This window comes from Typopeltis vanoorti, unplaced genomic scaffold, assembly GCF_054136105.1.
Source record: "Typopeltis vanoorti isolate ZY-2024b unplaced genomic scaffold, IOZ_Tvanoo_1.0 HiC_scaffold_24, whole genome shotgun sequence".
Lineage (NCBI taxonomy): Eukaryota > Metazoa > Arthropoda > Arachnida > Uropygi > Thelyphonidae > Typopeltis > Typopeltis vanoorti.
This window is the reverse complement of record NW_028328064.1, coordinates 701,143-713,496: the sequence shown is the minus strand read 5'-3', so window position 1 is coordinate 713,496 and position 12,354 is coordinate 701,143. Positions and strand designations below refer to the sequence as shown.

General features: G+C 34.2%; 1 protein-coding gene across 1 annotated transcript in view; it reads left to right on the top strand.

Moving 5' to 3' along the window:
• The first annotated feature begins 340 nt into the window (after window positions 1-340).
• LOC150092165 (transforming growth factor-beta-induced protein ig-h3-like) overlaps window positions 341-12,354 on the top strand; it is a 58,768-nt gene continuing 46,754 nt past the window's right edge. The window contains exon 1 of the mRNA XM_090415242.1: window positions 341-734. Coding sequence (XP_090271368.1) covers window positions 622-734 — 113 coding nt within the window. The 5' untranslated portion in view covers window positions 341-621. The remainder of the gene's footprint in view (window positions 735-12,354) is intronic.

Sequence of the window (12,354 nt, the reverse complement as noted above, 5' to 3'; positions counted from 1 at the left end):
AGAAAAGAAAAATCGAATTTTCCAAGATCGGATTCTCTATACAAACCTCACAATTCCCTGAACCCTATTCCCCCAAGGAATGAAACGATGTACATTTTCAGTACCCAAAGGAGAACAAATGTGTACTAGCAAACACCTTCACTTCTCTTTCGTTGCACACCTCAACTTCCTACAGTCATTGCAAGTGTGCTGACGTTTTACCATCCCCCCGCCTACATCGCTACTGGCAGGCATTACACAAACATACCTCCAGAAGTCGAACCGCCAACGAAGTGCATGACGTCACCAGTCTCCGCCTACCACAAGGGTTAAAGAGACACGCGAAAAAGTCGTTCTCCTTTAAGTTGCACGTGCGAGAAGCACGAGCTATCAAGGGGTAAAAACAACAAGGTTGGGTCGACAGGAGAAATACGAAAAGCAGAGAGAGAGAGAGAGAGGGAGAGAGAGAGAGCTGAGGCGCGCGCGCGCGCGTGAGGGAGTTAAAAGAAGATAACTGGGAAGGATCGCCATCCGTAAGCGGATGCGAGTGATCACAAGCAAACCCTTGCAGTGCGCTGTCGAGAGCAAGACCGTGTAGTGTTCTCCAGTACCCCCAAGTGACACTAATCAACTGTGCAGACCATGATAAATACATGGTCCTTGTTAACGGTGGCGGTAGCATTTCTGGCTTGCTTGCTAAGTATCGAAGGACGAAGGATACCTCAGTGGCACCTGAAGATTGCCCAGAGTCAAGGGTAATACTTTCTTTTTTGTTATTATTAATTTATTATTATAGCAGAGTATGTGTCTTCACATACTCTGTTATAATAATAGCAGAGTATACTATTTTACAGGTTGCTTAACCGATTGGTTTTCAAGTAAGTTAATTCTGTATTAATGTGAAAAATTCTGTGTTTATCCATCGTCAGTTTCAAGTTCTATACTCCTGAGAATATGTTAGATATAATTAACGTATAATAATGCGAAAATTGCGTCTTTATTCAACCAAATGCTCATGTAATAGCACATACTAGAGTTTAAGCTCACAATGTTTGAAATTAGAAGGAATACAAGGCTGAAACTGTTAACAATAAAACCCAATACTTAACATCAACTTTAATACATTACCTTCTCAAGCATGAAGTATGGTCGTTTTTTACAAAACTTAAATACTAATAATAATGGATTAACACTTAATTTATATTTTATGTGTAATCAAGCTGAACAATGACTGAATTAGGTTACTCAAGTCCCTACCTCAGACAGCTAAATAGTTCAAAGTAAAGAAAATATGTTACCGTGTGGACACGTTAATGATTCTAGTACTATCTCTAAAAGTTACTCTGAATCACCGTAGTACTTCTAAAACGATACACAGGATATCCTAATTTCATAATATATATATATTGCCTACAAAAGTAGGAAATATAAAATGAACATAACCGTAAAGGTATTTGTATATAATGAATATCTTAAAAGTTAATTCCTGTATTAGAAATAAAACTTTATAATACAATTTTCCAAGAATATTTATATTAGTTTGTTTTTAGAAAAGTAAACATAAAAGTTACAAAATATTTTAATACAAAATTCTTATTTTAAATCTACATAATAGAAGAAATTTATTTAAATATAGATTTTAAGCATTGCGATCTATATTTCTCTTTTCCAATTTATCTAGCAAGAGTTCCTTTTTTTATTCTTTTTTTAGCTTCTATTTCTAAATACAACTCAATCCTAAACGAAACGCGAATGACTAATGTTGATTCATCAGGCTTTCCTGTGACGAATTTAGAAATGAAACAAGTTGTGTTGAGCAGATATACCAGTTAGAAACTACATGCAGTCTATAGACTTTTATTTAGAGAAACATATATTTATAATTTCCTAAAGTTATAGCTTAGTTTGACATAATTCATCTTCCTATTCAGTAAAGTGGTGTGTGTGTGTATATCCACGTCCTATAAACCCAGATGACGCAATTTTCTCTGTTTATCTACATCTACCTCCAGACCTTGGAACAGTAAACAGATATAGTCCGAGGGTAAAAGGTTTCTCATCTTTGCGTCTTTGCCAACACGGTACAGTCCACACGGATTACTTCTTAAGTGCAGCCTAAAGCTATCTTAACCTTATGAAGAGTGGTGAATAATTCCCAAATCCACCAAGGAGACTTCGGTCTTGACCAATAGCTCTAACATGATAACCATCCTTTTCAAATATATCCGCTTCTTTCCAGAAATCATTTCATCGAAAAGTACTTTGCCAACATTTATTTTGAAATGTATTGAATAAAATACAGTTCGTCATGCATATAAGTAGTTTCTACAAAGAATAAACAGCATATGGTCAGAATGATTGGAATTTTTATTTAATTTGTATTTAACGTATTTTATAACATTCATGAAAGATATATGGATGGATATTTAATATTCTTAAAAATTATGATTTCTACTTGAATATATAAAAAAATATTAAACTATATTTTATTACTCATACACACCATATATATTAATGTGTATAAATTTTATATGCCTTATTTTTTGTATTTGTTTATTTTTATTTTTGAAATAAAATAAGCTGTCTTAATTTTTATGGTATTAATAATAAGCCACATTACATTTATTTTTTTTTTTAATTTCTTTATGTATCCTAGTTTTCTTTATAGATATTCATTTTATTTATTTTTATTTTTCAAATTTCAATATTTCATCAATGTTATCTAAATTTTATGAAATATCAATCTTATCATATTAGAAAGTGGTGTATTCGTTTAGTATCTAATTTTCAATGTTACTTAATTAATACTGTATAAAAATGAAATGAATTTTTATTCATATTTTATATATATTAAGATTTCGTTTACTTATTTAACTTTAAAACGTGATACATTGTAATAATAATAAAAATTCTTGTTTCGTTTGTTTTTATTATTAGTTTGATTTTTTTTAGTTGAAAGATTTTCTAAAATAATAACTAAAGAATAATTTATTACTTAAATAAATCCATAGTTTTTATATACATCTTACTTTAAATAAAGTAGAACTTAATACATGGGAATCTGATATAATATAAACACAATAAATTACTTCAGTCAACGATAAAAAGTATCTTCTACATAAGCCATATACGGTACATAAAACAGTCTGTCATTAGAATCAGGTTATTACTAACCAAACCTGAGAGAGCGAGTGAAATTTTGTAAGACCTTCTAAGGAAGTTATCTTCTACGAAAATAATGCGTTCCACTTTTATGAGTAACATGCTAAAAGCAAAATACGTCACATACATATAATCTATGTTGGTCGACGTGCGTTCAGGTGCATTCTTTCATGGAAAGTTATAGCCATAGAATTATAAATCTTATTCACAAACGAATAGCAAATTCCATGCATAAGTTAAAGCATATGTTTATTTCTTTGTATTGATAGAATTCTTTACATTTCTCTACGGAAATTTCTTTCAAATAAGGTGTTTTAATTTGCTGTAGACGGTATTGTATTATAAATATAGTTGACCCTAAGACCTGGTTATAAAAATCTTGTTTCGTTGCCCAGTTAATAATGTAGAACAAGAATTGAAAATTTTTCAGAGTAAAATTGTCATTATAAGTGCATTTTAACTCTTAAGGAATTTAATGCATTAAAAAAAAGTAAAGATTAATTAATTTAAAACATTTAAGTTAAACAAGTCTCTTGGATATTTTGTCTACGTGCTGCCATCTTGCGGATATCATTGAAATGTTATCCACAATGATGTCATACTTCTGTTGGTATATTAATGTTTCATTTTCAAAATACTATAAACTTAATACACTACTTTTTAATAAAGACTATAAACTTATAATTAATGTTTCATTTTCAAAATACTATATTTTTAATAAAGATAAAATTAAAATAATTGTGCTACATGTAGCGAATTTTCCAATGTAGCTTCAAAATGATGTTTAGTCATCATGAAAATGGGCAATGCTTCAGTTTTTACAATATTGGACATTTTTGGTTCCCATGGTGACATAGTAGAAATGTAATATTCGTTCCCTTGACGGTGTAATATTGAATGCAGAAGTAACAAAAAAATGGATTTATCAAATACTGTGTAAATTGTCTGACCTGAGTTTGGAATTGTTTGAACAGGAAATAGAATTTACGATCTATGAAGAAGAAAACGTCCAAGATCCTGCACAAACCCAAAGGGCGAGAATTGTTATCTTTTATTGCTACACGAAATGGTACGAGGAAAACTGTTGCTTATTACTTGCTCAACAGGAAGTGAACTAAAGCCCTTTGTATGATATATTATTTTTTTTTTCCCTTACAATCCTCTTTTCCGAAATTTGAAAGCGACAGATGTTTGCTCATCATATAGAGTAACGAAAAAATAAAAATACAAGAGCAAAGGAAAGATTCGTGTATAAACAAGTGAGTAGAAATCGGTATGTTTTGATCCTAGATCTCGTATATCAAAGAATATCTTGCGCAAAAGAACTGGAAGATCAAATTACTGTCTTCGTAATTTTTAAACCTTTTCTTTTGCATTTTTTCCCTTCAGTATGATGTAATTATTGACATTATGACTGACAGAATGCGAATCTACCTATTTAAGTTTAATGTAGTCTCTACCGTACTGTGTGTAACTCTATCTGTCATCACTCATTCCTACATCAGCAGTCGTTATTCTGACTGATAAAACTGTTAGTGTAGTGCCAGGCGTCACGTTCTTCCGAAGAAAAAAAAAAAGCGAGCGTCCTTGGATTGGTATACTCTAACCGGATCAGATTGTCATTATTCAAGAAGTTTGTGGACGTTCACTTAGTTGTGACACGCACAACTCAAGGTTACACTTGACTATTATCGCTGGTTTTTCAAAAGTGTTTTGACTTTCAGACTGATCTAATGAGTTCCGTGCATATAAAAGTGTGAACTGTTTTGTTTTCGTTTTTATTTATTTATTTTAAGGCTCAGTATGGGATGGCTATGAACTGTTACTTAACAAAAACAGTTACAAAACTCGTGCACAATTATGGAGATAGACGATAAATGTTTATAAATGTTGCCAAGTTATAAATTCAAGAGGATATATTACGGATCGGATAACACTGAGATCAAAACCGTACTCATGCCGACAAAAAAAAAATCTAGATTTTTTTTTTTTAACAATAAAATTAACCTCTTTTTATGCCACACGATCACCTTCGAAACTACTTCCCCTTAAAGCAGTCATACTCCCAACCCCCAATATAAGTGAAGAATTAGAAAAGAAATCTGATAGTCGCTACTGAGCTCTTTCAAATCTGAGCTGTTTTTATTTTTCGTCTAGACTTCACTTTTTAAATTCTAGACTTCCATTCTTATCAGTCTAGAAAGAGTAAAATGCGTACATTTGTTGAGTACGAAGGATTATGATTACCTGAGATTTTTCAAATTAAGTACAACGCCAGTATGATGATAAGGAGTGTATATATATATATATATATATATATATATATATATATATATATATATATATATGGTCGGTATTACGTGTGTTCAATGACCGAGTAGGGCCTCCGTAGCTCACAAAGCCCTTTGGTCGGATAGACCTGGGTTCGATTTCCGTTCAAGATGTGAGGAACCTTTATCTGGTCTCTTTGGACGAAAGGGAAGTTAGCCGGCCTAATACGGAGGTAGGGGTATTGTCACCCGGAAACACGGGTTTTTCATCCCCCAGAACAGGGCCCCGTGAACACACATGGATCTACAGTCATAAATACTTACCCCCCCCCATGAGAGGACTCAACTCGCCCCAATAGGGACGGGGGAGAAAAAGGAGGAAACTCCATACAAATAAATAAATAAATGACCGAGTTATATGTTTTTTAGCGATGGGAGGAGGGAAAACTTTATTATCCATTCTTAAGATTATATACCGGCAATCTCGCAACATAAAATAAACTCAGCAGGTCATCTCTCTCTCTCTCTCTCTCTCCCCCCCCTTATACAACTATTTATTTTAATTTTATCTCAGACAGGAAGACTAATTAATAGCTTCTCTTACTTTTTGTAAAAAAAAAAAAAAAAATACGCACCTAGTGAATTTTATCTTTTGATCTTTTACCTTCACGTTCCTTCTTTACACTTTCACCATGCTACATCGAAATATTTCCTTCATTTCAAATACTTATCGTACAGATTAAAATGATCTGATTTTTTTAAAGTAATTTTTTATAAACTTGAAATATATATATATTTTTAATCTGGCTTGTATAGCAACTGTGTCTTACTTTCTCACTACTTGATCAGCCCCATCTTAAAAGTAAGCAAAATTTTTTATAAACTATTCTAATTTAAAATTATTACCACATACCATTACTATATTGCCATGTTCTGCTTGGTTGACTGATTGGTTAGCATATCCACTCCAACCAACAGGCTGCAGGTTTGAATTTCACCGTGGAGATGAATGTTTTGATTACGTTTAGGTAGTAGATAAATTTTATTACCCGGTGTGAGATCATCTCCCTGCTTATTTGAGGCCTGGAGTAGCTTGAAGGTTTCATATTGGGTCCCTAGAGAAGAGAATTAAAAGGAAAAAAAAGACTAATATACAAGATAATACCCGGAAGTTCGCAGACTGAACACAAATGGCAGTTCCAAATTTTCTGCTGTGCATTCTTATATTGCTTCATTATAAGTTAGTCTGCTATTATAACGTGAAGTGTTTTCAATGTCAACGCAGTTTAATTTCTCGACTGTTTTGTAATCTGTATTTTTAGAAATGTGTGATATATAAATGAGCAAAGGTTTTGTATCAATTTTTGTTCTAAATAATACATAAAATCTTCTTCAGAAATCTTGAAAAGAAATTTGGTTTAAAAATGTAATGTTTTACATTGCTAAAATTTTAAACAATAATGAAAAATTTCAATTTATTAAAGTAATGAAAATCAAATAATTATTTTTTTACATGCTTCTAAATTCTCTTGTATTTACAACCCGAGGCTAATATATGTTAATATTGTTTTTATTTTATATGCTTCTGAAATTTATTATTATTATTATTATTTTATTTATTTATTTTGGCTAGATGGGAATGCTTTTCATATTCCCTGTTATCTGTAGAGGGCAATGTAAGGGTAGGGTGTTATTGAGCTATGAGCTCTGATCATGGCAGGAGGATAACAGCAATAGCCGAGCCTCAGTTAAAATTTCACTGGCTACAGCATTGACATCCATTACCCTCCCTGGATACCCATTTTAGTCGCCTCGTACGACATGCATGAGCTACATTGGAGCTATTCTTATCCCGGCCACCACACGGGAACGCTTCTGAATTTTTTTTTTTTTTTTTGTGTGTGTGGGGGGGGGACAGGGGAGATGGACTGAGTCCTTCACTCTTTATCCCTTCGTCTGATTGAAGAAAATCTGTGTGGATGGGGTATTATTGAGCTAAAAGCTCTAAGTCATGGCTGGGTAACGGCAATAGCCGAGCCTCAGTTAAAACTTCATTGGCTACAGCATTGCCATATTTAAAGGTAAAGCCGTCTCTAAAAATTCGGACGATCCCTAGGCCACTCAATCGTGGGCGAAAGACCGTCCATCTCAGCGTTGGCTCCACTCAGTGATGGCCATCCACCCACACGCCATCACCGAGCAGAACCGCTTACATTCCGAAGAAAGCATTCACCGAGAAAGTCCCTCAGCAGGCAGTGCCGAAAAACACTTTCCCCGGAGACTCAAATTGCTCCCTTAAAGCAAAAACCTTATGAGAGCGAACTCAAAACTCTCGAATCTCAGCGCCCCTTGGGGGTAACAGCAACACCCGAACCTCAGTTAAACTTCATTGGCTACAGCATTGCCATCTATTACCCCCTGTATTCCTTTAGATATGGAAAACTGCTGAAATTATTATTATTATTATTTTTTATTTTTTATTTTTTTTTTTACAAGTAACATATTACATTTTTTTTGCTGAAATTATTTACATTTACGATATATGAGATTAATATATATTAAAAAAGATTTGGTATATTAACACATATACGTTATTTTTCTCATATTATCTTTATTTATCTCTTGTAGTTTCAATTTCTCTTGATACCCAAGAGATATGAATTATTCAAAGCTTTGTAATTCTTATCCCCACTTGAGAAAGATTATTTACAGAAAACCGGAATGAAAAATTTGCATACAAAATCTGTATGACTTGCTGTAGTCTTTGTTTCTAAATCTAGCGTGTCGTGGGTCTTAGGACGTGTATAATTTGATCACGTCACTACCAACTTGGAATAATAGGACATGACAAGATTCAAGCCTTCCCATTAATTAATGACCTCATTGTAAACAACAGTGTCTGTGAACTTTCAACGCCTCCACTGTCTGAAACAAAAATGTTACTATTCGCTTGGCATGGGCGTAAGTTTCATAGCATATTTTATTGTCACTTTGCCTCTCGATGGTACCACCTCCTGAAGATGTCGCGATTTTTCTTTTTTTATGTAGGTGGGTATCTTCAAACTAAATGACAAACATTGTAACTAGGCCTAATAACAGCCTTGCACTAATAATAGAAGGAAAAAAAGACCAAAGTGATTATTTGAGAAGCTTATTTTTATGAATGCAAATTAGCTGCATGGCTGATTTGTCCTTCAGCATTATTATTTATTATTTTTTGATAGACTAGAAAACCCGTTTACAGTCGAACATTAACAAAACACCTAGCAATTGAAAGTTGACCTAATTACAATGCTCTCCAGTAAGCGATTGTTAGTAAGAACCTACAGTAGTTCTTAATATATTTTCAATATTATTAAATTTTCTTGGTGTAGTTGTTTGATAACTGTTTGAAGTTGTATCACTGGCATTTTTTAGAAATATTTCAGTAATTATTTTATATCATTAACTTTCTACTTTATTTTAAATAAAATTTTAAAAATTATTTAAAATTATAAATGGATAAAATATAAATATCACAATGTAATGATTTTCTATTGTAAAAATTAAAAGTATTTAAAAAATCATTTTTATGTTATAACGATTTATTTAAATGCATGTAATCGTGGACATTCATTATAATTAATTAAAATAAGATTATTAAGTTAAATTCTTTTATCTATTCTACTTAAAAAAATAGGCTCAACCGTGTGAAATACAAAGCATTATTTACTTTACAACTTTTGAAATGCCCTAAAATTAAAACATGTTTTGATTTCTCAACTCCACGAAAGAGTGCGCTTCATCCGAAAGTATTGTATCTTGTATTGGATTTGTACAAGAGGGATGGCCTACACCTGATATCAGGTGTAGTTTGGTATCAGGAGTCTAGAAAAACTAATAACTGGTATGAGAGTCAGGGAAACTAAATTATAAAGGGAGGAATAGTATGAATGTGAGTGTAAGAGTGACAAAGTTATATAACTGTCTTAATGACGCGAATGGACTTCGTCATGGAAATGTTGACGAGGAGAGAACGATTTCGACTTACAGTTCGTCTGTTTCTGACTCATCAAACGTGTGCAAAGATGTCTACATGTGTCAGGCATTAGAGAAGAATAGAGATCTGCAAGTTGTCCAACTGTGTCAGGCAGACTGCAGACAAGACAATACAAAAGATCCAACAGGTAGATTATTATATCTGTACACGAATGCTAGGAGTATCAGAAACAAGGGGGGGTTAGAGTTTCTTGCCTTGGTCAATATGTTGCTGCCTCAGATTGTAGGTATTAGTGAGACCTGATTATCAGAATGAGACCTACTAACTGGTATCGAGTGTCATGGGTACAGTATTTTTAGGAAGGACAGCGTGGACAGGAGAGGAGGGGATGTCTGTTAATGATATTGGATGACTTAAATCCAGTTAGAGTTGAGATCTATGATTGTAGTACTACTGCTAACAACATTTCATGTGGCAATGAATTTGAAGCCATCTGGTGTGAGGTGGAATATAACAAGACTAATTACATAGTGGGGTGTTGTTACAGACCTGATGGATCGGTTGCTAGTGATGAAGAAATGCATCACTAAACAGAAAAGATGAGCGCAAAAAGAGTAATCATAATGGGAGACTAATTATCCAAACATTGATTGGGAGCAGTAGAATCTCATATGAAGAATGAAAATGCATTTATTGAGCTGTTGCGGGACAATTTCCTCAAGAAGCATGTGACAGAAGGAGCTCAAGATCAAAGAATGTTAGATTTGATTATAGTGTCAGATGGCGTTTCAATTCAAGAAACGCCAAGTAACTATTCTGCCTCTGGTTGGTGACAGTGATCAGGCGGTACTCACTTGGGAAGTGACTAAGTTTATGAATGTTCCATTCAGAGAAGGTTACATGCTGAACTACAAAGCAGGAAATGATGACCAACTGAGGACTATACTGAGCTCATGGAATGTGATCGATTGCAGGATGGAAAGAATATCGACAATGCATGGGAAGCATTTAAACAAGACTTAAACGATGCGATATCCGAATGTGTCCTGAGTTCGAAGAATAGAGTAGGAGTCAAATGGATGTGTAATCTTATTAAGCAAGAGATTCGTAAGAAAAGGACGATGTGCAAGGAATACCGTTTGCATAAGGATGACGTCCGTTATGAACGTTATAAGCAGTAGGCTAGAATAGTCACAAATGTTGTACGGAAAGCAAAGTCTGAATATGAAATTAAAATGTGCTAAAGACAACCCACAAAAATTCTATCGATATGCTGAAGTGAAAGAAAGAAAGAATGAATATGAAAGAATAACGCTTCTGAATCCGGAGTGTGAGGATTACTGATGCAGAAGAGGTTGTTCAGTTAATGAGTGCCCATTTCGTTAAAAGCTATCAAACTAGTGAACGCAACATTGAGCTCCCTGTTACCTTTTAACTAGATGAAAGAATTTCTCCCTGTTACCCCTTAACTAGATGAAGAAACGCAGGCGTGTGAGGCCGAGGTATTAGAGCTGTTGCACAAATTGAATAAGAATTCAGCCATTAGAATATCAGCACGTCTGCTAAAAGAGTGTTCAGCTGAACTGGCCATTCCTTTGACCAGGATATTTAATACGAGTCTCAGAACAGGGAAGATTCCGCAGGAATGGAAGGACTGTATGGTAATTCCATCGCACAAGAGTGGTGCATAGTCCAACTATAGACTAATTAGCATCTTAGGAGTGGTGTAGAAGATTTTGGAAAAATTGGTCAGGGCCAGCATTCAAAAATGGGTTGACAGTGAATCTCTACTTTGCAATGAACAACATGGGTTTACTAAGGGAAGATTATGTTTTAGCAACGTGCTCACATTCTATAACAATCTTACCATTGAACTAGACAAGGGGAATGGATACACCATGATACTTTTGGATTTTGCTAAAGCTTTTGACAGAATACCACATGGTAGACTGTTGCATAAACTGAAGAATATGGGTGTGGATTATAAAATATTAGCATGGATAAGAGGATGGCTGATTGACAGATGTCACAAAGTGGTATTATACGGGGGATGTGAGTCTACAAAATTTAAGGTAACAAGTGGTGTACCACAAGGATCAGTGTTCGGTCTACTGTTATTCAATCTGTACATTAACGATATTGGGAAGGATTTAACAACCGACATGTAGCTATTTTCTGATGATGAAAAGATAGGTAGGGTGATCAGGAATGCTGCTGATATGCAGAATGATTTGAATAGGCTAGAATTGTGGACATGGGAAAACGGGTGTCAGTTCAATGTCAGTAAATGTAAAGTCATTCACTTCGGCATGATTAGATATCCAATGTCGTATTATATTGATGGGATTTAGGCTAGAAGAAACTGATGTGGCTAGAGATCTTGGAGTGCTAGTAGATAGGACGTTGAAGTTTAGGGGCCATGTAGCAGAGATTGCAAATACAACTCAAAATATACTTGCAATGCTGAAACAAATGTTCACATGTAAAGATAAGGATGTTATTTTGCCTCTTTACAAGGCCTTGATAAGATCACTTGGACTATTTTTATGTATGACAACAACGGTTTTTTCCGTTGTGATTCTCATACATTGAATAGAATACAAAGGAGAGTGTTAAAATGATATCAGGATTGTGGAATACTGATTATGAAGCAGACTGAGAATTTGTAGACTCCAGACACTAGCAAACAGGAGAAAGAGAGGTGATATGATTGAGACTTGCAAACTTCTAAAAGGATCATACAAGATTTCAATTGATGGAATGTTTCAATTTATGGTAGGTGAGGAAAGGACAAGAGGGCATCTTTAGAAGCTGAGAATGAAGGCACCAAGACGGGTGTGAGGGCTAGATATTTCTCTCAGAGGGTGGTGCATGATTGGAATGGATGTTGTGGATGCAACATCCACTGCTTGCACCCACAACAACCTTTGGATGTTGTGGGTGCAAGCAGTGTGAAGCTGATGT